Source organism: Fukomys damarensis, unplaced genomic scaffold, assembly GCF_012274545.1.
Source record: "Fukomys damarensis isolate Sample0158 unplaced genomic scaffold, DMR_v1.0_HiC HiC_scaffold_15, whole genome shotgun sequence".
In the NCBI taxonomy this organism is placed as follows: Eukaryota; Metazoa; Chordata; class Mammalia; order Rodentia; family Bathyergidae; genus Fukomys; species Fukomys damarensis.
In genome coordinates, this window is record NW_022900927.1 from 64,591,287 (window position 1) to 64,617,836 (window position 26,550).

At 49.4% G+C, this 26,550-nt stretch overlaps 1 protein-coding gene across 3 annotated transcripts in view; it reads left to right on the forward strand.

Moving 5' to 3' along the window:
- Rfx4 (regulatory factor X4) overlaps positions 1–26,550 on the forward strand; it is a 136,164-nt gene that overhangs the window by 17,895 nt on the left and 91,719 nt on the right. For all 3 annotated transcript variants that reach the window (XM_010631310.2, XM_010631309.2, XM_010631308.2), the window contains exons 2-3: positions 2,938–3,024; positions 22,564–22,624. In XM_010631310.2, the coding sequence (XP_010629612.1) occupies positions 2,938–3,024; positions 22,564–22,624 (148 nt within the window). The remainder of the gene's footprint in view (positions 1–2,937; positions 3,025–22,563; positions 22,625–26,550) is intronic.

Here is a 26,550-nt window from a genome sequence, read left to right on the forward strand (position 1 = left end):
TAAAAAAAAAAAAAAAAAAATGTGCCTGTCAGCAGCCCTACCTCATAGGACTGTAATAGGATCTATGATATTGTATGTAATAGATTGTACAATGCCTGGCCATTATAAGGACATGATAGATGGTAGCCTTTTCTATCATTAAGTCCTATAATCTACAAATAAACAAGGTGGTAGAACACAGGACTTCATTCAGAAGTCAGGTGTGTCCTTCTGTCAAGTAACTGTTGAAGATCTTTCTAAAGTGCATGAAGTGTCCTCGGTTGACCTCTGTAGGGACCTCCTGGTGTGGTGCGAGACCACCTGGTGCATGGAACGCGAGTGGCAGAGGCCCTGCTGAGGATCCCCACCAGGGAAGAAGGCACCCGGGGATCCAGGTCTGTGGGACACTTTTGTGTCACGTGCTCGCAGCCTGGAACGCCATCCCCCGATAGCACCAGAGCTCCAGGTGGCGGCTTCACCATACTCAGCGTGGCTCACGCTGCCACCCAGACCTCAGGGCCAGTCCTGGGGGCCAGATGCTCGCCCAGACGCAGAAAAGTCAGAAGATACCAGAATCTGGTGGGTTTGATGGCAGTGACGCAGGAGCCAGGTCTTCCAAGAATGAGCTGAGACAAGTAGGGCGTTTCCACCCGAACAGAGATACGACAGCAGTCTGGCCACACCCTCCAAGGCCACTGAATACGGGGCTGCCCCCCAGAGCATCATGGGGAGCCGTGGGGCTGCACCAAAGGCCTGGGTCCAGGAGACCTGCATGGGACCAGCGGTGGCAGTGGGGTTCTTGGTGAGAAGTCCAGGTGCTCTTCCTCGTGGTGTGTACTTCCCTGGACTTGTACCCTCTCCTTGCTCCCCTCCAGGGCTGGGCTGGGGTGCACTGGAGACGCAGGGACCCAGGGAGGCTTCTACCTCAGCAGGCAGGTACACAGCCAGTTCAGAGCCAGCTCCCTTCCAGAGGGGCCATGAGCTCCTTGTGCCCGCCACTCCTTGGGGTCACCCCCTCAGGTCCTCATGTTTCAGGGGTGACTCGTGCTGGTGTTCCTCACGAGAGGGGTGGTGGTGTGTGTGTGCATGTGTACTTGTGCCCACGTGCACATGGGAGTGCTGGGTGTGTGCACCCATGTAGGGAGGCCAGAGGCCGGCCCGGGGGTGCTCACTGCTTCTGCTGGGGTGCTTCGTTGGAGTCGGTCGCACTGCAGACCTTGGCAGATGCCACCCAGAGTCGCCGATGGCCAGGGAACGGTGGCAGGCTGGAGGGGCTGAGATTTGAGCGAAGACCTGGAGATGCTGGAGATGCAGTCAGAGGCACTCTGGAGGCAGGGTGGCCTGCAGCCCAGCTGCCCAGCACCCCCAGCTGCGGCCTCCACACTGCACACTCGATGTCTGCAGGGGGAGGGCAGGGTCATATTTTCGGCTTCTCTGCGCCTCAGTATTTTCTCAGAAATACCAGATTTCCATGTCCTCCTGACAAGCTGGCTCTTGTTCCGCTCTTTGGCTATTTTCCCCCCACCTTATTTTCAATTTTGGAAGCAGCTTTTAAAAGAACATTTGTTGGGACAGAAAATATTAAACAACACACAAAACCCTACACTTCTTCGTGCTGGTGCTGTGGCGTCTGCTTTTCCTCACTACTAGCAAACCCATCCGCCTGGCTTTTCCCCCTGCAGCTTGTTCTTTTCCTCGGCTCTGAATTATGAGGAGCCACGTTACTTGATCCCCCTGAGCACCACTTGCTTTCGAGGAAAAACAGATTGAAACCCTTGCTTCCAAGAGCTGCGAGGGAACATATGTTAAATCATCAATGCCAGCTCCCGAGTTCCCCAGAAGGCAGCCGGGTGCGGTCGTGTCCAAAGGCACCATCACCCGCATCAGCCTTCCCAGGCAGTCCTGCCCACAGAATTGCGCAGCACAAACCGAGGAGTTCGCCGGAAAAGCCAGTTGGGGGGGCAGGGCTCAAATACATGTTCCAGGACGCGTGAAAAGGGAGGAGCCGAATCAAAGTGGCTGCACGGTTTTGCACACGTGAATGATGGCGGGCGCCTCGCCCTGGGGCCGGCGGACAGCCGCTTTGTGAGCGGAGTTGGAGCTCGCCCGCTCCTACTGAGAGGAGGACAGGTTGTCAGAGCCGGCGCCACGGGACACCGAAGGATGTGGGTGTGCATTCGGCACAGTTCCCATCCGTGTCCTCTCCTGCGTTCCCCTAGTGTTTCTCACGGACGGGTGGCGCACAGGGAGACTAAGCAGACACGACGCTCGCACGGTGCTCCAGTTGCTCCCTGATGTGCCGTGCCCTGGAACGCACGGTGTTTTCGGAGCAAGCAGTCCACTGTTCTTCGCTGGTTCTGTTGAATGAATGAGTGACTGAATGAACGGCGACTGGTCTGAAAAGGAAACAAGTGTTGTGGCTTCCTTGTAAAAATATGTCGGCAGCCTTTGAAATGGGAGGGAAACCATGGCCTGCGGATGTTAGAAGTGCTCCAGAGCTGCCCTAGAGCTGCTGGCTTCTCCGCCGTGGCCTCCCGTCGTGCTGGGCTCACCAATGGGACGGTGCCGGCCAGCTTTGCCAGGGTTTCACTTGTTTCTCTTTCATTTTCGTTTGAAAGATTCTGCTACTAAATGAGTTTGCCAACCAGTGCCAATGATTCAGTTGACCAAATTGTGTTTTTCCGATGACATTTTAGGATTATATCTTCCTTGCAGAGGAAGACAATCCCCATTTGGTAGTGGGGGGTCTCAGGATTCTCCAGAAGTCCTAGAACTGGACCAGGGGTGCTCGAATGGGTGTCCTGCTGGCTGTGTGGCCTCCACGCTACCCGGCTGATCTTGTCCACGATGGCGTCCTGGGGCGCAGATGAGCGGCAGATGGAATGCGTTTGTGATGTTCCTGTCCTTGCAGAGGCAGCAAGCCCTTGACTTTTTTCTGTTGTTTTTTGTGTTTTTTAGAGAGCTGGATTGAAAGATGTCTCAATGAAAGTGAAAACAAACGTTATTCCAGCCATGCATCTCTGGGGAATGTTTCTAATGATGAAAGTAAGTGCTCGAAATTCTCCTCCTCGACATCCTAACGTGTCCCCCATCCTGCTGGGGGACAGCGCCTTGCTCCAGACTGCTGGGCTAGGGCGAGAGCCTGGAACAAGAGACCTCGGCCGTTTAGGCAGTTCGCGTCCTCCCGAGGTATTCTGTGAAGGGTTGGAAGCCAGCAGGCGAGCGTGGAAGTCAGGCTCACAGCAACGACTTGCTTGTCACAGCCTCATCCTCTGCGTGGATTTCCCGGCCAGTGTCCCCAGAAACCCCATCCTAGCGGTGCTCCCGCTAGATGCGGGAGGGGAGCAGCCACTCTCCGTGTCCTCTCCCACGTGGGGTCAAAGTCGCTGTGTGGTCGTCTTCCAGTCACCAGTCCTTGATATTGGAAAGTAAACCTTTTCTCCCAGATGCAGAACAGGGAACTGGAGTTGACCACAGGATGCATCGAAAACGGAGGGCGGGAGGACCGGCCTAGTGTTGGTGTCATTTCCGGTGGGGCTAGAGGCATCTTTGTCCCTTGGTCAGGGATACGCAGTCTCAGCTCAGTTTTCTCAAGCGCACTGGACCTGGGCACGGGCTCCGTCATAACTGCTCTGCTGACTTCTGTATCGTTGGGAGAGATTCAACATAAGCTACAGGACTCTTCTACGAATAGTTTGGGGAGTTGTTTCACATGCCGTATCCACCTTGTGTAAACACTCTCCAGAAAAAGGTACAAGATCCCCTCCCCTTTCAAGGTCGACTGTGTTTCTTGACCCAGATGCAACACACTTCCTTCCTCTCTTCCTGTGGCTATGGACATTTAAGTTGCTTCCAGCTTTAGGTCACCGGGAATCGTGCTGTGGTGGGCACGGATCGGGCACACACCCAGAATCGGAGTTACTAGAACCTAAGGTGATTTTGTGTTTCGTTTTTGAGAAGTTACAGACCTGGTTTCCATGGCGCTGCACAGTTTTGCATTCCCACCGGAAATGCACAGAAGTTCTAGTATCTCGCATCCTGGCCACCATTTGTGATGCTGTTTTTTGATGTTGTTTTTGTTTTGTAAAAACCACCCTAATAAGTGTGGAGTAATAGCTCATTGTGGCTTTGTAAAACTTTTATTTTTATTAGTACGTTTTTGTATTCATAATGACCTCCTTCATCATGGGTACTTGGCACACATACGTGACACATCTCCATTTTTTTTTAATGTCCCCTTCCTTAAACCCTCCATCTCTTGGTCCCCTTTTCCTTTGCAAAAGATCCACCTCCTTGTTTCCTATCATCTGTCTTTCATTTTGCTCTTTGATTTACTGATTGTTTGGGTTTCTTACGTGATATTTAAGCTTGCATGTTCATTTTGGTTTTGATTTATATTTCCCAGATGATTCGAATGTTCAGCATCTTGTCATGTATTTGTTGGACATTTGTGTATCTTCTTTGGAGAAATGTCCCTTTGCCAATTTTTACCAGGTTGTCTTTGTGTTGTTAAGCTGCAGGATTTCTTTACACATCCTGATTTTAGGGCCAGGGTGTAGCTCAGGGGCAGAATGCTTGCCTAGCGTGTTCAGAGTCCTGGGTTCTGTCCTCAGCACCACCAAAAAGCGTTCTAAATATTAGCCCGCTCTCAGATACGTGATTTACAAGTATTTTCTCTCATTATATAGATTGCCTTTTCACTCTGTTGACTGTATTCTTTAATGCATGAAAGACTTTTATTTGGAGGTAATAGTTGCATACAAAACTATTCACATGAGATCTATGTACTTTATGTTCAGAAAGCACCCTGTTTTGTTTGTTGGTTGGTTTGCTTTTCCAGTGCCTTTGGTGCTATATTCAAGAAATAACTATCAAAGCCTTTTTTTGCCCTATGTTATCTTCTAAGAGTTTTATATGTTATGTCTCACACTTAAGTCTGTGATCCACTTTGAGTTAATATTTGTTTACAGGGTTAGGGAGTCCAACTTTCTTTTCTACATGTAGATATCCAGTTTTCCCAGCACCATTTGTTGAAAAGACTGCCCTTTCTCTGCCAAATGGTCCCGGTGCCTTGTCAAAAATCATTTGACCACTGAACCTGGTGACACACACCTCTAATTCCAACTACTAGGAGGCCGAGGCAGGACAGTTACAAGTTTGAGGTCAGCCTGCGAAACTTGGCATGACTCTGCCTCAAAACAAAAAATCAAAACGGTCTGGAGATGCAGCTCAGTGCCGGAGTGCTGCCCAGCGTGCTCCAGGCCCTGGGTTCAGTCCCAGCACTATAAAAAAAATTGCTTGACCATATATGTGGGGGTTTCCTCTGTGTTTTCTGTTCTATTCCTTCAGTCAATGTCTGTCTTTATGCCTAAACCACCCTTTCACTTTGTGCTAGGTTTTGAAATCAGAAAATGTGAGATTACCACTGTTGGTATTTTTGTTTAAGATTGTTTTGGCTACTTAAGGTCTCTTGAGAACTCATATGGATTTTGAAACAAGCTTTTCTATTTCTCAAAAAATGCCTCTAGGATTTTGTTTGCTTTTTGCAGTAGTGGGGATGGACCCAGGGCCTCACTGATGGTAACTAAGCAAGTGCTCTTTCACGAAGCTACACTGCCAGTCTATTTTATTTTATTCTATTAACTTTTTTGGATAGGGTCTCACTGAGTTGCTCAGGATGGCTTCAAATTTGTGACCTTCCTGCCTCAGCCTCCCAAGTCACTGGGATTGCAGGCTTACAGGTCACAGTACCTGGCACTTTTGTGATTTTGATGGGGCTTTGCACTGAATCTGTAGATCACACTGTGCAGTTTTGACTTCTTAATAGTCAGTCATTCGTTCCATGAACACGAGATGTGTTTGCATGTGTTGGTGTCTTTAACTGTGTCTGTCTTATAGTTTTTCTGCATACGTGTCTGACTTAAATTCATTCCAAGCTATTTTATTCTTTATGGTGCAGTTGTTTTCTTAATTTTCCATACAGATTGTTCATTGTTAGTTCACAGAAATGCAGGTGATTTTTGAGTGTTGATTTTATATCCTGCAGCTTTCCTGAGTCCAACTATTAGTTCTAACATGGTGTATGTGTGTATGTGTGTGTGTGTCTTTGTGTGTGTGTCTTGGTGTGTGTGTGCACATGTGGTTATGTGTGGAACCTTTGGAGTTTTCTACATACAGAATCCATGTCATCTGTGAACAGAGATAATTTTACTTTTTTGTTACCAATTTAGAATCCTTCCCTTTCTTTTTCCTGCCCGATTGCTCTAGCTAGTACTATAGAAACAGTGAAGCAGGCAGGCTTGTGTGGTCCTAAATCTTAGATGGAAGAGTTCAGTCTTCTGCTATTGCGTATGACATTATAAGTGGATTTTCCATAGTCATTATTATGTTGAGCTTGAAATAGTGCCCTTCTACCCCTAGGTTGTGGAGTATATTTTAATCATAAAAAGGATTTTAATGTCTTTGTGTTTTTCCTGTGCCATTTGACGCGACCCTGTTTTTCCCTTTGCTTTGTTAACGAGGCACCGTTTGATCTTCATACTTTGGGCAGTCTCTGTGTTCTGCTGCACAGTGTACAATCCCTCTCACGTGCTGCCAGCTCCTCCGCCGGACCTGCATCCGGAGGACACCTGCATCCACAGTCATGAGAGACCCTAGCCTGTGGCTCTCTCTCCCCGTGGTCTTTGTCTGGCTTTGGTGCCGTGGAAGGCCAGCTTCACAGAATGAGTTTGGAAATGCGCCGGTCTCTTCCATGAGCCAAAGTGTTCGAGATGGACCGATGCTCTGCTATTCCCGTCCTTCCTTTGGTGGTCATGAATACACATTTCTGCTGGTGTTTTCTTGGGAATACAATTGCTAGGTCATGAAGTATATGTATGCTTAGCTTTAGTAGACTCTGCCGGTTTTCTAAAGTAACTTCACCAGTTTAGACCCCACTGGCGATTTATAAACGTTTCAGCTGTCTTACCCTTGCCCATATTTGATGCAGCCTTTCCTTCCACTGTTAGCCATGCTGTGAGCACATGGCATATATCACTGCGGCTCTAATCCTCATTTCCCTGATAACTAACGAGTACAGAATCTCACCGTGCTTGTGGGACATTGTAAAGCACCTATTCACGTCTTTTCCCGTGTGTATGTGTTTTTAATTGTGTTGTCTTCCTAGTAATTTGGAGAAGTTGTTCTTATATCATAAGCAGGAGATATTTGCGGAGTAAAAGTACTGCAGATATTTCTCCTCGTGCGTGGCTTGCCTTTTCTTTCCCTTTGTGATAACTCTAGATGAGCAGCAGTTATTTATTCTTATAAAGTCCAGTGTATCAATATTCTTCTCGTATAGTTAGTGCTTTTCACATATTTTAAGAAATTATTGCCCACCTCAAGGTCATGAATATTTTTTTAGATTATCATTTAGAAGCTTTGTAATTTTACCTTTCACCAGTCTATCTGGAATTTTTGCATATGGTGTGAAGGAGATGTCAAAGTTCTTTTTCTTTTTTTGTTTTTCCCTTGTTCGTTTTCAGTGGACAGGGCACTATTCGCTGAGATGTCATCAGTACCACTGAATTTCAGTAGATCCTTATCTCATACTGACAAGTCGTGTGCATTTGGATGTGTATCTGGGCTTTTATTCTGAACTGTGGGTCTTATTGTTCATTCTGGGCTAGTTCTATAATCTTTGTTCCTGCACTTTTATAGTAAGCTGCAGTGTCTGATGGTGTAAGACTTCTTGTCCTTCTTTTCTTCTTCAGAATTGTTTTGAGTAATTTACAATCTTAAACTTTCCATACAGATTGTAGAGCCAAGTGGGGAGGGGACTAAGAGTTAGAAAGAGCAGGAAAGCATGGGAGGGGAGGGGATGAAAAGGAGTGAAGATGTGTTAGTGTTTCGTACACGGTAAGTGTAACCACCATCTGCTGCAAACATGTACTGATCAAATAAAAATTAAATAGAAAGATTCTTTCTTCAAAATAATTGCTAGATGGGCCAGGAATTTAGCTCAGTGGTTCCGCCGCCTGCCTTGCAAGCACAAGGACCAGAGTTCAATCTCCGGTACCAAAAAAAATTGCTAGGATTCTACATTGGTTTTCTACCAAATCTATGAAAAAATTGGGACAAACTGGCATGTTAATGTTAAATTTGTAACTTACATATGTAGGATTGGGCTTCTGTGTGTTTAGATTATCTTTGATTTTTCCTAGCCATATTTTTTGGATTTCAGTCTAGAAGTCTGCACATCTTTTTTAGATTTCTCAGTAAACGATTTTTTTCACTGCTAAGTACTATTATTTGAAATTTTTTCCTAATTATTTGTAGCTGCCACATGAAAATGTGATTTCTTGGGTAGTAACTTTGTATCCTGCCGCTTTGCTAAATTTACTCACTTATTTTGAGCTTGCACCTTGGAGCACTCTTTTACTGTCCGATCAGCTCACTTGCAAACACTCGAGTTTGCACCTCCCAGGGAAGCCTCTGTAGTCTTCTTTCCTGAGCTTTGCCCTGGCCAGACACTTGGAGCAGTGCTAACAGTGGCGTCCGAGATCCCAGCTCAGCAGAGGAAGTGTCCAGTGATGTCTGCTGCTGCGGACAGTTTTGTAGTTAAGAAAATTCCCTTCTGTTCCTGGTTTGCTGAGAAATTTTTCTCAAAAGGGTGTCGAATTTTATCAACACCTTTTCTGCCCCTGTTACTATGATGCTGTGTTTCTCTCCTTTATTGCTCATGCTTTTTTAAGTTGTAATTTGTATTAATCTGTGTTTGCAGTATGCAGTGATGATATTCCACGTGGGGAGTTGCCACACGTGCCTGACACATCTTAATTCTTTTTACCCTTTCTCCCCCCCTACATCGCAGCCCCTGTCCCGCTTGCAAAACTCCCATCCTTTCCTTTCTTGGTGTGAATCCCGCCAGTCCAGTTCTGAGTGTCAAACCCGCCCGCATCCCGGAACGCCGAGCCAGGGGGCCGCCCGCCCACGTGTGGCTCTGGGTGGGACCGGCCATCACCCTTCTGCCTTCTGCAGATCCTGTCATTTGTTGTCCATCAGTTCATCGCTCTCCGATCTTTATTCCCTCCGGTGTCCTCGTCAGGTTTCAGTATCAACACCAAACAGGTCATAATAGGAGGTGGGACGTTCCCTGGTTTTCTGTTGTTTTGAGGAGTTTGTAGAAGATCGGCTTCCCTCTTAAATATTTGGAAATCTTCAGCACTGAAGTAACCTGGGCTTGTTTCTTTGAGGGCAGGGGTTTAATGACACATTGAATTTTTAAGTGGCTATAGAATTATTCATACCTCATGTCTCCTGTTTTGTGACTCCTTGTCCATCCCAGTAAGTTTATTCTCATGGTATTCAAACTTCCCTCTGTTCCTTATCATGCTTTGGATGTACGTTGCCATCTAGTATCGGTGATTTATGTTCACCCTTCTCTCCTTATTCTTGCCAAGGTTGTCAGTTTTATTGGGCTTCCAACACCTGACTTTTGACTTTGTTGTTCTCAACCTGTCTCATGTTTCTATTGCATTTATTTCTGCGTTTGTGTTTAGTAGCTCCTTCTGATCTAATTGATTGTCTCTTTCCAGCTTTGGAAATAGGCACTTAGGTCATCTTTTTGGCACTTTAGAAGATAGGAAACTGAAGTAACAGATGTCCCTCTAAGCACAGCTGTATCCCACAGTTCTTCTGACATCACAACTTTATTTTTACTCAGGTTAGTGTATTCTGAAATTTTTAAAATCATGATTCCGTCTTTTCCCATAGTTTGTTAGAAACCTGCTGTCACTTTCCAAACATTTGGGGATTTCCTCTTGTCTTTCTGTTGTTGATGCCCACGTTGGTTCCACTGTGGTTAGAGAACATCTGCGGGGCCATTTCATTATTTGCTTTTGGGATTTTCTGACCCAAGAGAGGGTCTGTTTTGGTAAATGGCCAGTGCACTTGGAAAGAATGTGTAGTCTGCTGTCCCCAAACTGGGCGCCCTCTAGCAACCAGGCATGTCGCTTTGGGTAATGGCATTACTCAAACATCCCGGGTCCTTGGAGTCTCCTTGTTACGCTTAGTTATGGAGACAAACTCCTTAAAATTCCCAACTCCAATTATGTTTACATCTATATTTCCTTTCAGTTTTCTTGTTTTAAAAAACATATCTCAAAGCGTTCATTCTTTAGAATTATAAGATTGCTGTACCCAATACTCTGATTCTTACTATCACTGCTATTGTTGTTGGCACATATTTTTGCCTTCTCTGTAGTAACACCTTTTGCTTTGAAGTACTCTCTAGGATTTCCACCGTGGAAGAGAGTGTAATTGGAGCACTAACAGGAAAACCTCCCATTGAAGGCAAAGAAACTCCATTAATATAGATGAAAACATAGTTGGAGTTTTGTCTGATATTAACACAACTATACCAGTTTTCTTTTATGTGGTGCAATTTTCTTTTTATTTTCAGTCTTTTGATATTCAGTATTAAGTTTCTTGCTCTTTTGGTTTGTTTGGTGCCGCAGAATGGACTCAGAATCTCACACAAGCTAAGCCCATATTCTACTCCTGAGCTACAAACCCAGCCCCAGTATTAGGGTTTTTAAATAGGACTCTAAAAACTCCAGTCTGATAATCTTTACCTTGAATGGGAACGTTTAGACCATTTAAATTTAACGTCATTACTGACATTGATGGGTTTTTGTTGTTGTTTTGTTTTGTTCTGCTTTGAGTACTGGATTGAACACAGGGCCTTTGCACTGAGCTACAGCCTCAGATCTTTTTATTTATTTATTTATTTTAATTTTGTGACAGGATTTTGCTAAGATGCTAAATTACCCAGGCTGGTCTCAAACTTGTGATCCTACTGGGAGTATCTTTTTCTTTAATGGGAAGGTTTCCTCTCTTAGCTTTCCAATTGCACACTCTTTCACAGTGGAAATCCTAGAGGGTACAATATACACCCTTCTCAGCCAACCTCACGGTACCCTTCCCTGTGTGGAGCACAGGACAGCAGCCCTCTATCAGGTTGATCTCAGCGGCTTCCTCCCCACACTCTGAGCTCTTGCTTTGCTTCATTTTACTTCTGAATATGTCATGCATGCTGCAAGTCGTTGTTATTGTCTTAGGTATTCCATTTTTTTTACATACTTACCCTTTCCAGGGTTCTTTGTATCTCGTCAACATCCCATGCTTCCATCTGAAAGCACTTTTGCTTTCACCCCTAGAAAATCTTTTCCATTTCCCATGGTGCCTTCCGGTCTCGTGAAGAGCAAGGCGGGCGCCTTTAGCTCACCTATAGTTTGGAAGGACACTTTTGCTGGATATAAAATTCGAGGTTGGTGAATATTGTTTTATTTTTCTTTTCTTGTCAGCACTTTAGGTTTATCATTTCATTGTCTTTTGAGCTCCAAAAAGTTAGTCATCCGCTTGATTTTTTTCTGGTGACTCGAGATGTTTTACTTCATCTTTGGTTTTCAGTACAGTATTTTCACCATGATTCTTTTTCATTGTTTCCAAATCTCAGGTGATATTTTCTTCCGTTTTGTCCACCATTCCCTCAATTGACCGTCATTTCCTGTCACTTCCCATGGTTGTTTTAAAGTCCTTCCTTGATAGCTCCACTATCGGAAGAGTGTCAGGATCTATGTCTGTTGCTTTTTCTCTCGGGTTTCCGTCCTTTGGCCCTGTTTCCCAGCAGTTCCTTGCAGCTGTTGAATACCAGGGTGCACAGCTGAGCAGGAGCCAGTGTCATGTCGGTCCTGTTGGTCCCGCCAAGCCTTGGGTGGGTCTCACCTGTCTCAGTGTTGTCCGTGCACCAGGGTGTGGCCTTAGCTTTCTGGATCCAGTGTGGAAAGCCAAGCTCCCACGAGATCGTTAGCTCCTCACTGCTTTCCTGGTTCCTCACCCTGTGCAGGTGTGGAGTGAGCTAGAGACTGGGTGGGGTTCGAATGCAGGTTTTTCTCTCTCCTCTGCAGGTGTCTGACGCTTTTCGTTCTGTGTCGTCTCCTCTCTGCAGTGTTACTCCTCCGAGCTGAGCTCCTCTGTCACCCACAAACTGACCTTAGTGTCCTCGGCTCTGGAGGCTGCACTGTGCTCCTGTTTCCATTTGCCTTGGGCCGAGTGTGGGTGAAGGTGGGGCTCACCTCCTGTGCGTCCTCTGTCAGCACGGGCAGCGCCTCCAGCCCCGTCCGCACTTACTGCTCATCGATGCCTTCGCACAGCTGTGCTCGTGCTCTGTAGCGCAGATCTGTAATACACATTAGAGGTTCTGCCGGGGGGAGTTGGTACATGCATATAAAATACCCTGACCGTTTTAATCCCCCATCCTCTTCCTCCCCTTTCTCATCTCGAGTCTCCCCTCTCATTTTTTGTCATCTCTCCTTTATTTTATAAAGTTTTAGATTTCTCATATATGCATCAATATGTGGTATTTAAATTTCTGAGTTTTGCTTATTTCACTTGGCATGATGGTGTCCACTTCCATTCATTTTACTGCAAGTTTCGTGATTTCGTGTTTCTTTATTGCTCCACCACACTTTCTGTAGGCCTCTGTTGGCCAGCATCTAGGCTGTGTCCAGAGCTTAGGTCCTGTGAATCGCACTGCTATAAAGTGGGCATGCATCTCTATCAGTCCTTGTTGCTGGGACAAAACACCCAACACCTGCAGCTTAAAGGAGGGGAAGTTTTATCTTGGTCACGTTTCAGTCCATGGCCAGCTGGCTTCAAGACAGAACTGGCATGGTGGACGGGCCTGGTGGAGGGGAGCGGCTCACATACTGGTGGACCGGAAGCTGAGAGAGAACAGATGAACCCTGCCAGGTCACACCCTGTGACCCTCCTCTTCCCATCAAACCCCACATCCTAACAAGAAGTCAGGTTTTGTCCTTCTGCTTGGCTAGTCCAGGTCCTTTGTAATCCCATAGGAATTGCAGGCCATCTTTTCTAGTTTTGTGAAGAATGGTGTCAGTATTTCAATAGGGATTACATTAAATCTGTAGACCACTGTTGGTAACAACCATTTTCATGACCTAATGCTTCTCTTGCACAACCAGAGTCTTTCCATTGTATAACATCCCCTTTCTTCAGAGTTCTGTAATTTTCATGTTAGCAGTCTTTCTCCTCCTGGATTAGGTTGACACCTGAGTAATTTTTCAAGCTATTGTGCATAGCATCGTTTTCCTGATTTTTTTGGTGGGCCTACTATTGGTATGCAGGAATACTGCTGATGTTTGTGTGGTGATTTTGTATCCCAGCTTCCACACATTGTACCCAGCTCTTATGGTTGTTTTTACTGAGTGAGTAAATCCAGCGAGAGCTACCTTGTTATGGGGAGATCTGGGCCAGCAACTTGGAGATCAGCTCTTTGGAGAAGGGAAGTGACTCTCTAATATTACACAGGAAGTCGGACCCAGTGCTGGATCTAAAACATGGGCCCTGACTCCTGTCCAGATAAGGGGATAAGGAAGTTCCAGTTCACATGTAGTGTTTATATTCAAAACACAGAAATCACATTTAAGAACACGTCACCCCACTGTAAAAGTTATGTGCACAAATCATTTCAGAAAAAAACTGAGAGAAGGAAACATTACTGATCCCAGCCCTGATCCCACACTCCCGTGCTGTGCGCCTCCTTCCGCTGGTTTTCCGCCGACACTGTTGAGCACGCTTTTGTGTGTGTGCGAGTTACAGGTGATGAGAGCGCGGCTGTCACTGGAGAGTCAGCTCACAGGCTCGTTCACATCCAGGAGTCCCGAAGGGCTCGGTGTCGCTCAGGTGTCGCTCACCATCAACAGCACCGGCAGGAGCGGGTCACCCGGTGGGGGCGGAGACGGGGCTGAGCGGGCTCCATGTGTCGGCCTTTGAATCTCGCCTGCTGGTCTGTGCGTCTTCTGCCTTCCGGAACCGAGTGGCCCCTGGTGCCTCAGACTCATGGCTCCTATCCCTGGTGCGGAGAGAGAGGAGTGGAGCCAGGAGCGCACTGCAGCCCTCTCTGAGGCTGAGCTATGCCGGCTTCTGCCCCTGCTCAGTCCTTATCACAGTTGGAGCCCCGGCTTGGGCACAGAACATGACCCAGGTTTGCAAACTTAATTAAGAGGGAGGGGGAAAGCTTCCAAATGTATTATATTAAGAACGCTTGGGATTGCTGCAAGTAGAAATCTGACTGGTTTAGATGATGTGTATATTTATTATCTTATCTAATCAAAGGTGGGAAGTAGGAGGTCCCAGGGTTTATCCAATGGCTCAGTGCCATCAAGGACCCAGGCTCTGTATGTCTTTCTGCTGCTCCCCTCAATTGTTAGTGGTTAGTCCTTGTATTAGTGCCTCAGAATTACGGGATGGCTGCACAGATCCAGGCGTCAGGTCTATATCCAAGACAGGAAAACAGAGTAGAAGGGAAGGACGAGTTAGCTTTCTTGTTGTGTGTCTTCCTTTCATCAGAAAGCAGCAGTCTTTCCCAGAAGCCCCCAGCAGGCTTATTTTACCTCTCTTTTTATTTATTTTTTAAATGTATTTATTGTCCAGAACTCTTCACTTGTAGCTGAAAAGAAGATGAGGGAGAAAATAATTGTCAAAAGAATAGGGTTGTGAGGGTCGGACCATCCGAAGGGCAAATCCAGCCTGTGGCCTGTTTTTATGTCTACATTTAAAAACAGTGTCAGAGGGCTAGAGATTTAGCTCAGTGGTCCCAACACCTGCCTTGCAAGAGAGGATCTGAGTTCGATCCCTGGTACCAAAAAAAAAAAAAACCAAAAAAACAAAAAAGCAAAAACAATGTTAGGAGTGAAGAAGAGAAGGCGTAGATTATGTGTGACCCAAGAGGCCTGAAATAGCCACACCAGGCCCTTTGTGCAAACGCTTGCCGCTCTTGGCTCGAAAGCAGCAGGCTTGCCTGTGCGCGCCACGTTGTTTCCTTCAGTGAGTCTGGGGGCTCAGCTTAAGCAGGAAAAGGGAGGCTTGGCCATCGGGTCACAGGCTGTGATCCGCTGTGACATCAGGATGAGGACCAGCAGGTGAATGCGACTTCCCAGGCAGACTTGAGAGAAACCAGCATTCAGTGCCAGGAGGCTGGGCACAAGCCGGGCGAGGCCTCAGTGCCGCAGGTCCCAGCCAGGGTGACTGTGGTGCTTGACGTGGGAAGAGATCCCCTCTGTTGCCCTAGAATCGGGGCCCAGGAGTGTGGCCCAGGCCTTCAGATTTCTGTCCAGCCTTCTTCCTGTCCCGACGCCTTAGGTCCCCTTCCTGCCCAGTGGTGACCCAGGACTTTGAAAGCAGAGGGAAGGCACAGATTGGATTCCGTGGCAGGACAGCCTGGTCACTGGGCCACAGCGGGTCCCAGGTGATGAGACTCACCACGGTCATAATTCAGTGGAGCCCAGAGCAAGTCGCAGAAGGGCACGTGAAGATGTCCCTCTCCACTGCCCCGGCACACTTCCTTTATTATCGGGTGTGGGGCATGTGGCTTCATAGGGGGTCCAGAGAAGGGGAAATGTGGTCCAGGACAGTTGGCCGCAGGGGAGACCTCCTAGACCTCTTTAATTCAATTAATGTGTTGCTTACTTACTTCTGCTGTGCTGGGATCAAACCCAGGGCCTGGTGCATGTTAGGCTGTTGCAGAATGTCAGGGATCAGAGAGATCGATGGATGAAACAGGAGGATTTATTTAGGTGTGCACTGGCTCCGCAGACTTGTGTCAGAAGGCTGAGCCCAGAACCAAGGAAGGGCTCTAGAGTTATACACGTTGTCGGAGGGGGTTGGTCTACCTAATACCATGAAACTTGTGGTCAGAGTGGTTTAATTTGCATTTAATACATAATGCATTCATGATGTCCAGAACTCAAAATCTTTAAATCAAAGAACTCATGAAGAAGTCTTTCTCCTGTCTTCCTCCCCCTCCCCTCTGGCTTCCTAGTGGTGAGCATATTTATTGGATTATTTTACATTCTTCTAGTATTTCCTTATGCAATGATACATGTAAATGTATTTTCTTTTTTGCCACTTTCTTACACAAAAAAATGTAGGGTTCTGTGCGCACTGTGCTGTGATTTGCTGTTCTCACCTAAGTATGAACCTGGGAGTGTTCTGTGTCAGTGAGAATGCAGAAAACATCTTCATTCTCCTGTTGGTTTGTTTGTTTAAATCCTTTTTTATAGGTGCATAGTATTCTACGGAGAGGCTGTCACACAACCTCAGGGCTCACATGAACCCCTGAGCTCTGTAACCTTGTGCTCTCACAGACCAGCGGACACCGTGCAGGTGCTGCTGTAGGGTCAGCTCCCAGGAAGCTGAGGGCAGGTCCCCTTTGCCTTGAGTAGGACAAACCTCTTCCTTGCCTTGCAGGCCTTTGTGTTTTGCCCATTAAGTCTCTGGGCTTTGCCCGTTTTCCTCCTGCTTTCCATCTTCTTCTTTCAGTTCTAGGGTGCTCTTTCTTGGAGAGTGGATGAGACCCCTGTGTGTGGCATGATTGCAGTTTTCCCAGGCCCTTGTCTTTGTGCTTATGTCGTGTGTTCTTTTTCTTCACAGGAAAACACAGTGGCCCACACCTGCCATTCCAGCCCTGGGAAGGTGAGGCAGGAAGACCTCTGAGGGTCTTACTCTGTAGTCCATACTGGCCTTAAACTCTCAGCAGTCCTCCTGCCTCAGCTTCCCAGGTATGTGTCCCCGTGCTGGCTGTTTTGGGATTTTATGCAGGGCAGTGTATCAGTCTTTCCTGAGTTTGGGGTCTCATCCCATAGCTATAGGTTCTGCCTGTGCGAGGTTCTGGAGGGAACTGAGCGGAGGAGGAGGCAGCAGGTGTGGCCTGCTCAGAGCCAACACCGCAGCCCTGTTCCCACGGGGAGAGAGGCTCACTGCCAGCAGCTGTGCCCTCGGCCAAAGGCCTGGGTGCCAGCTCGGTCCTCAGCTGCTGCTCCTCACAGGCGGGTGCCTGGCAGCCTCCGGTTCCCAGCAGGTGAGGCCCGGCCAGGTGCAGCCCGGCCAGCTAATGAGAGGAAATGGAATTAGAACCCGGTGAAACTCAAGATTCCCGCAAACTCGAACCTTCCCTGGGTTGAGAAGAGGTAATTAATTTAGAAACGTTCTCCCTCGATGCTAAACTCTGCCAGATTGGCTCAGGGCAAGAAATATCTGGAATGGGCTTGGACTTTGTGAATTCAGGAGAGGCTGAATGGCGAGGGAGCAGTGGCTGGGCCACTAAGGAGGTCCCTAAAATCTTCAGCCCAGGTTTGCAGAGAGACTCAAGTGTGTGGGTGGGGGCGCTTGACCCCACTTGGACTGGGTCCTTGTCCTCACCCCTCCACTGCCTCTGTGACCCCAGATTGCTTCCCGTCTGAGCCCCGTTCCTGCCTCCTCGGCAGGGGAAATGCTGATTCCGGGCCCTAACATCACTGCCGGGCCGGCCCGCGTGCCCGCCCCCCCGGGGGGGGCAGTTCGACGTCTCATGCATGCTCAGTAGCTCACTCTCCCTGGAAGCTGGGGGAGCTGGGGAATCATCCAGTGATGGGTCCTCATCCAGTGTCCCAGGGCGTCGCTGCCCTGTGTGCCGGCTCAGAGCCCAGCGTAGCCTGAGTTTGATCATGCATTCATTCTGCAGTGCGCCCCAAGCCTCTCCGCATTGGTGGGGAGACTCACCTGAGGGTGAGGCCCAGGGCCGACCTGCAGGCTGAGCACCGGCGCCTTCTACAAACCCAGCCCGAGTGGTGGTGTTTGGAGGGTGGTGCCCCACGCATGGAGTTAGGGCCCTGTTGAGGACCCCGAGGGCAGCCTTGCCCACTGTGCCACACGAGAGCCCAGTGTGAGCAGACAGCCTGAAAGGGCAGGAAACAGAGTCCCCAACATGGAATGGGCGGTGCCTCGACCCGGGACACCTCACCCTCAGGACCATGAGAAATGCCACAAGGGGCTCGAGAGCACTCAGGGCGCAGCGGCCACCGCCTGCCAGGAGGGCTTCCTTCGGGAGCAGCCGTGACCGCAGAGCAGATGCTAGACAGTTGTGGGGACATGGCCACAGTGGGCACCTGTGCCAGGCTCCAGGGTGGGCCGGCCAGTCTGCACGGCAGCTCTGTGTGTTTGGCTGTTTGATCCGTGCCCAACAGATAAGGAAATGCGCGTGGTCCCCCGGAGCCAGGATTCGAGGCCAGAGGTTTGGCCACAGAGCTGTGTCGAGAGCAGAGGGGTGTCCGGAGCTGGCCGGCCACGTGGGCAGTGACAGGGGCAAAAAGTCCTGGCAGCGGGCAGAGCGTGGCCTGGGCAGGGCCAGCAGGTGGGTGTGGGGTGAAGGCCCCACATGTGCTGTGAACACTGGGAACCTGTGGACCCAAGCTCGGTCTGCACGGCACAGGTTCTCCGTCCGCACCAACTCCTACCACGCCGGTGCCGGTGGCCACTCATCCACCCACCAGCTGGGCTCCCCGTCCTCCTTCACCCAAGCTGGGCCCCCGCACACACTGCTGCTCCGCGGGGTCGTCAACCTCCCCAGCTGCACCCGGGACTGGTGCTTTATTTGCTGCCCCCCAGCTATGAGCTCAGGAGCCAAGGGGAAGCGAGAGGGAGGCTAGGCCTTCAGACCTGGCTCGCACTCCCCTTTACGTCCCGGGAGGGTGAGATGCAACATGTCTTCTGCACCCGTCACTGACGTCCCCCGCCTCCCTGCCCCTGGCTTCCGTCTCTGCTCACCCTAGGGCGCAGCTCGCATTCTTCCTCCAGAACCCTTCTCTTGTGCCCACCTTGCTCGCACACTTTGGGCCAGGCCTCTTCCCCCACAAGGGCAAGAGTCTCATTCTTAGTCCTAGCCCTGCGGCACCAATGAGGCCTGCAGTAGATGCTGTGAAGCCAGTTAATATGTTGGCTTGCTCACGGCCAGTGAAACTTTAGATCGATACCAGAATCTAGGCCTGGCGGCATCTTGCTCAGGTTGAACAAAATGTTAAAATTCAGCGGAGCAGCAAAAATACTGTGCAAACCCAGAACATTTTAGGGGCAACAAAATGTCGATCACATACCAGCTAGGTAGAGGTGAGTTTCGATTGTTTGTGTACCTTTCCTTTAAAAAAATACAGTTGACCCCATTTTCAGTGTAGCCTTTCTTCTCTTTGATATTTGCTCAATGTAACTAGTGTAGTCGGGCTGTGGGCCCACCCCCCTGAACATGTTTGATGCTCTCAGTGTGATTGCCAAGCTGTCTACCAAATCCTTACTCCAGCGCGCGCTGGGCCACCATGTACACACCGGCCCTGGGGATTCCCATCTGTTCAGATTCGCTGTCCTCTCAGAAAGGTAAGCAGTGCATCGCCGTGGGAGTCCTTTTTATTTCCTCGTGAATGACAGAGGTTTAGCTCTTCACTATTTTATTCTACTCTATCCGGAGATTTAGTCGGCAGAGTGAACTGAGTAAGCGGGAGGCGCTGTGTCGGGGTTAGCCAGGACCCCGACCTGCCTGCCAGGAGACCTCGGCCTGAGGGGAGAGATGGGCTCAGGTCTGGAGCCGGCTGTGGGGACAACAGGGCCTGAAAGACTGCGGGCCTTTAGAGTCTGCGCCTGCTGTGTTTCCACCTCTTGCCCCTGAGCGCCCGGCCTCGGCCAGGGTGGTCTGGACGCAGGGAGAGGAGGCCGGGTGGAGGGAGGCTTCGTTAGTGGGGAGGCTGGATGCCCAGGGACAGAGGCGGCCGTGCAGACAGCGCTGTCTCCTCTGCGCCTCCTCGGTGCGGACGCGGTCCCCACGGCTCTTCCCTGCAGCTGTGCCGCTCCTTCCTGCTTCTTCTTTTTCCCCCTGGTACCGCAAATCGAACTCAGGAACTTGCACTTCCCAGGCGGACACTGAGCTACATCCCCAGCCCTTTGATCCTGTTTCTGTGTCTTCTTTCTTCTTTATTTCTCCTTACTCCACACTTGCAGGACATAGTGATGGCTCTCCTCGGGCAGTCGGTGGGTACACGCATTGCACCTCGAGGCCTTCATCCCCTCCTCCTCCTCCCCACTGTCCCTCCATCTCCTGGCCTCCTTCCCCTTTGAGAATGATCTGCCTCCCTGTTTCCTGTTACCTGTCTTTTGTTTTGGTCTTTACTTATAAATTGGGTTTCTCGTATAAAAGAAACCATGTGAGATTTAAGCATGTCTGATTATTTTCACTGAACATTATGGTCTCAAACTGCATCCAGTTTCCTACAGATGACTCAGACGCACCCTTCTTCGTCGCAGAGTAGTGCTCCACTGTGTGTAAGCACCACACTTTCTTTATCCAGTCGTCTGTCGATGGACACACAGGCCACTTCCAAGATTTAGCTGTTGTGAGTTCTACTGCCATAAACACGGATGTGTAGGGATCACTGTAAAATAATGTCTTTAACTCTTTCAGAAAGGTACCTAGAAGGCTGGATTGAATGGAATTGCTAGTTTTAGTTTTGTGAGGAGTCCCCCACTGATTTCCATAGTGATTTTACTCGCTTACACTCCCACCAGCAATGCAGAAGGCCTCCTTTTCCCTCCCACCGCCTCTCCAGCGCTTGTTACTGCTTGATTTCCTGGTGGTGGCCGTTCTTTCTGGGGTCAGATAGAATCACAGTGCTGTTTTGATTTGTATTCTTTATTGGCCAGGGACGTTGAGTACTGTGTCATGAATCTCAGGTTATTTGTATTTCTTCCTCTGTGAAGTGTCTCGTCATTTCACTTCCTCGCTTTGTGATTGAGTCTTTCAGTTTGGGGTCTCATTTTTTGAGTTCTTTATATATTCTAGATATGAGTCTCTTGCAGCCGTATTCACAAGTACGCCAGCGCCTGTCTCCCATTCCACATGATTAGAAAAATAATTTTTTCCCAGAAGCACCCAGAGGGTTTTTCCTAGGTGTGAGAGGCCAGTGTCAAGTCACATGGCCCACTTGGTCCAATCAGTAGCTGTGTGACATACCGTCACTTACCACGACTGGTTTACACGTACCCTCTGAATTCAGGGCCCCTCGAGATTAGGGTTGTATTGATAAGGGTGAAGGTGAGTCTTGATGATTGTTGAATGAGCAGTAATAGTTCTAATGTCTGTGTTTATGAGCAGATGAATTTTCATCGAGAAAATATTTGCTGGACTCAACTTTACTGAGCAAACTAAAATTTCAGGAAAAATTTTCTCTACCGTATGTACCATTTTCATTTTCTTCTATTTCCAGTTTCGTTTGACTTAAACTATTTTCATGAGTACCAGTGTTTTCCACATAGATATTAGGACACAGACTGCCTTCACTGATCTTTTTCATATCTCTAAATTAAAGTTTTGTGGGTCATATTTGTAGGTTTTAGCCTTATTCCATTTCTTTTGAGATTATGTGTATCCAGTTTTCCTGCATCAACTTTTGTGGGTCGAGAAATTTTATATTGACTGTTTGTATCTTTCCTTTTCATTGGGAGTTGGATAAGAGACTGGTGTATTTCTCACCTAGTTCATGATAAAAATGGTAATTCCTCACCGATAGGCAAAGATGAATTCATTGTTCAGATGTTTTATTGATGGGCTCAGCGAAGTAGACCCATGGCCCCAGTCTGGCCTGCAGTCTGTCTTCTGCCCGCTGAGAGGGTGGATTTTACAGACGAGCTTCTGCAGTGTCTAAGCACGAAGACACTAAGTGAATCTCACATAAGAGCAATATTATCCAGCTCCCAAACCACGTGATTCTCCTCCCCAATGGACCTATACTATGAAAATTATGGTCAGCAATAATAATCTTTGTACTTTGAATTTTGCCAGTAAAAATTTTGTGGATGTGTTCCCTCTCTTCTCATGTAAATTCCACATAGTCTCGATTTTGCCACTTGGTCGCAAACCTTACAGTGGCTACTGTTGGATCTGTAATAGAAAAAGTCATGTTGACCCTGGCCCCTGACATGCTAACCTGACTCTTCTGACCCGGGGCCCCCATCCTGCCCTAACTCTGCTCCACGGGTCACAGGGAAGAGGTGGTGACCCCCTTGGTCTGTTCAGGCTGCTATCACAGCATACCACAAGCCGATGTGTTCTAAAAACAAATTTATTTCACTCTGTTCTCCTGGAGGCTGAGAAAGCCAAGGCCAAGGTGCCAGCCACTTGATGTGCAGTGGGGACCCACTTCCGGTTCTGGGGGTGCGAGGGGGTTTTCTCAGCGCTTGAAGGGTTTTCTGGATTAGGACACTGCTCCCTTCCACCGCGGCTCCAGATCCAGGCTCGGCCCCCTCTCCAAGGCTCGGCCTCCAAATGCCTTCCCCTTGGGACTTTCAACCCAGGAGCCATGACGGCTCTGAAATTCAGTCTGAGGTGGTTTGCAGGGCAGTGTGTTCTGGGCCACAGCGAGGATCAAACATCCAAGACCCCGGAGAGAGCAGGTGACGTCAGGTGAGTTCTCACTGTTCAGTGAAGAAGGAAGATGCTCTCAAATAAAACCAGACACTGTAATAGTTGCTGTAAAACTCGGTTTCCCTTCACTTTTCTGTAATAAAGCATGGTGAGTCTTATGTGTGGGAAAACCCAAAGTACACTGTTTTGAAGCCTCGGCATTCGAGGAGACACTGTCTTTTGAAACTTGGAAGAGCCGAGAGGCGTTTCCTCTCTTTTTCTGTTTCCCAGTGAAGTCAGCTCCATTTTCTTTCCTTCAACAGATGAGGAAAAAGAAAATAATAGAGCATCCAAGCCCCACTCCACGCCCGCCACGCTGCAATGGTAAGTGTCCCTTCTGGCCTGGGCCGGATGCCCAATGCCCCCCCCAATGGCGGCACGCAGGTGCTCGGGCCTTGTCCCTGACCACACGGCCAGCAGCCGTCCCCCAAGATCTGCTTGATTTGCAGGTGTCTGTGACGCACTCAGTCGGTATTGAGGCTGGAAATTTGTATTTTTTTATTTATCTGATTCTGGGGTAGGATTTTATTTCCACTGCTGCATTCCAATGCTGGCAAGAACCGGATTCTACATGGATGTCAGTCATATTATTACCAAAAAGAGGCAGAGGGCTGTTTACTCTAACCCGTAAGCCCAGAATGAATGAATAATTAACTTCAATGAGACTACGGTTATTTTAATACTCCTAACAGTAACAAAACTCACCTGGCAGAACGACTCCCCCTTTCATATCTGAAATCCCTAGCTTGATGGAATGTTTCTCGCTGGTTGCTTTATTCGGTGTTCACAGGTAAGTTCTCTCTAACGCTGCACTCGGAGGGGGCATCTGGGCTTGGGCACCAGCGCTGTGCACCCGGGGCCCCTCCCTGCCAGGACCTCGGTCATCAGGGGCTGTGACTCCTCTGCCCCGGCTAGGGAGGAAGACAGCTCCGTCCCACACAGCCTGGGTAGAGCTATGCACACTTCGTGCCGGTTTTGTGCTCACACCTGTGCAACAGGGGTATTGTTATGCCCGTGTCACAGAGTGACCAAATAAAGCTGAGGCAGTGAAATCACCTACCCGGAACACAGGGCCCAGCCTGGGTCTTTCTAAATGCAACTCCCATACTTTGGAAGGATGGAAGAGGAAGCTTAGAAAGATTGGAAAAGGAAGCAGAGGGCTTCCGGGAGCAGATCAGATTCTGTCCCTGGTCACCTTTGAGAGGACTTGGGGAAGGGTTATGAGACATAACTCAGCCTCTCTGACGAAGGTCTCCACCGGCAGCCTTTTGCCCACAAGAATGGCTAAGATTAGCTGGGCCTGGTGGTGCATGCCAGTAATCCCAAAACTTGGAGGCTGAGGCAGGAGGATTGCCATGAGTTCAAGGCCAGCCTGGGCTACACAGTGAGACCCTGTCTCAAAAACTAACAAATAGAGAGCAGCCAAGGTCATTTCCAAGGGCCCTATTCCCAGCCTTTGGCCTTTTCTGTCATTTGTCCCCAGTGTTCTTTTTCTCGCACTTGATATTTTGGCTTTATTTAAAATACAACTGAACCTCCTGCTGCAGATTTTGACAAATAGTATCATAAATATCATGGCTGCACCATGCCCCACAATACCTGGAAGGCGACGTCACGCAGAAGACCGTGGGAGGGGCAGGCATGGCTAGAAATGCAAGAAACCCAGGGATGACGGCTTTACCTAGGGGAACCCATTGTGGATTTCACAATAAATACCTGAAAGGGACTAGAAGGCAGCCACCTGCTCAGGCCTGTGTTCTGCAGTTCTCTGACCTCTGCCTGGCCACTGGGAGGCTGAGACAGTGCAGTCTCTGAAATACTTGGCCAGGGCAGAGCTCTGGCTCCACCGTGCAGCCCCAGGCCGGGATCTTAGTGTCTCCACTTCGGGGCCCACAAGTGGGGTGGCTGTGAGGTCTGGCCCAGCATGGGGTCCTGAGGATGGGCTGCCAGGGCCCACACAGACCCTGGCATGGGCTGGACCCTCATCCAAGTCCCCTAAGGGACAACCCGGCAGGGCTCACCTCCTGCCAGCTCTGCACCACATCCTGGACCGGTCATCTGTTCTTGTACCTAGAGACTCACATGAAAAATCCCAGAAGAAACTTCACCCCCAGGCCACAAGGTCAGGCATAGATTATTTCCCCTAAGGACACATTTACTTTCCAGGGGTAAATCAGATGTGAAAACGTGTGTGTTTCAGTCACACCATTATCAAAAGGCATTCTTTGTTCAAAGAACATCAAACTGTCCTCCAATTCCCGTTATATTTAAGACCGTCTGTCTGCTGTGTGGGGCATTACACACCCATCATTCCTGCAGTTCAGAGGATGAGGCAGGAAGATTCCAAGTTCAAGGCCAGCCTGGACACCTTATCAACTTAGCAGGACCGTCTTGAATGAATGAATGAATGAATGAGTTAAAAAGAAAATGCCAGGGATGTAGCTCAGCTTGAAGGCTCTGGGTTCAGTCACCAGTGCTCCCCCTGCCCCATCCAAAACAGAGAAGATGATGTTTTGATCATGAACTCATTCAAGAAATGCTTCCTGGCACCTACTGTGTGCTGGGTCCCACCGTGGGCTCTGGGAATGCACGTTGGCTCAGGTGGGCCCGGGAAGGGCTGATGGGGGTGGTTTATTTATAAGTGACTGGTGGAGAGGACTGTGTGAGCTAGACGTGAAAGCCGTGTGGGGACATGGCTGTTTTCAGGGGCTCCTCCGAGAGGTGACATTCTCACCGACCGTGGGGTCCTGGGGAGCTCTGGGGCAGAGCACTCCTGCCAGGAACAGAAGCTGGGGCCAGGATGGGCTCCCAGGTGGTTTATCTGGAGCACCCGGCATCCTCACCTCAGGGTAGGGGCACTGGAGCAGCAGCCCAGGCCCCATGGGCGCCCTCAGGCTTCCGCTGCACACTGTTCCTTGGGTGACCCAGAGAGCCCGGCTCCACGGCCCCTTCCAGCAGTGGACAGTGTGGCCCGGATCCTTCAGGGAGGTGCAGGCCAAGCCAGCTCAGGGAGCCACGGGACGGTGGCCATGTGCCAAGCACCCAACGTGTAGGGGGCAGGGACACAGAGCAGGGCAGGCCAGCAGGAGAGGGGAGGGGAAGACCTTCCTCTAAACCAGCTAGGGACACTTGTGACAAGCAGGGTGGAAGCACCCTGCTGCCTGTGGGCTGTGCATCCACAGCTCACTGTCTTCCCTCCAATATCTGCTGTCACTCCCAGCACAAACCACTTAAAAGTCAGCGAAGAAACTAAGACCTTGGCTCTGGGAGACCCCCTTCTGGAGGCACAGGTGTTCTCGAGCTGTCCCTGTCCCAGGATGGTATGTGGCCCCGCCAGCCACCTGGCTGGACTTCAGAGTCAGTGCCTGTGGTTTCAGAGGCTTCCCCTGTCGCCCACTGCTGCCTGAAGCCCCTCCGCACCGAGATGGAGACCGGCCCGGCAGCCAAGCCTCCCACACTGGCCACCCTCAAGGTCCGGCACCTGCTGCCACATCCCTTCCAGCACCCTTGGTCCAGAGGTTAGTAAATCCCAGCTCAGGAGTGTGAGCGCCTGGAGTCCACGCACGATAACCTCTATCCACACCTCAGTCCCCAGTGGAAAGATGCTACTTGTGCCTCAGGGCGGGGCCATGCCGCTCAGCAGCTACAGGAGAAGGGGCTTCCCCAAAGTCCGAGGGGCCCGGAGTTTCACTCTCCTGGTGGGGGAGAGGAGCAATTTCATTTAAAAAAAAAAAATTAGCAAGGAGGCCTGGAACTGCTGTCGGGCTGTCAGTATTTCAAATGAATCGGAACCAAAACTGTACTTAGTGTTTCTCTTCCGAGGTCTGTGGAGGGCATAGTGGTAGTGGTAAATGGGGCCGGCTCCGTTCCGGAGCCCTGGGCTGGCGGGGCAGCCCTGGCCTCGCTCAGCGGGCAGTCATAACAACACATGGCATCCACGCCCACTTCGGACCTGTCTTTTCTTTGCACAGTGCAGTGACACAATGTCACTTGCTTTCCTGACATGTTAGGCGGCCTGGTTCCGAAGAGAGAATGAACATTTGCAGCCCTGGATTCAACCAGAGAGCCAGACTGGGTCAGTGAGTGGCCAGTGTCCTGCGGGGACGGTCACCGTGGAGAGGGGCTGAGTGCAGGACCTGTGAAGGGGCGCTGGGCTCCAGGAGGGGGTGCCTGTTGTTGAGTGAATTTCATATTTTAAAGGGAACTGTAGCCAGGCAGGTGCAGACGCCTGTCTTCCCAGCATGCGTTCA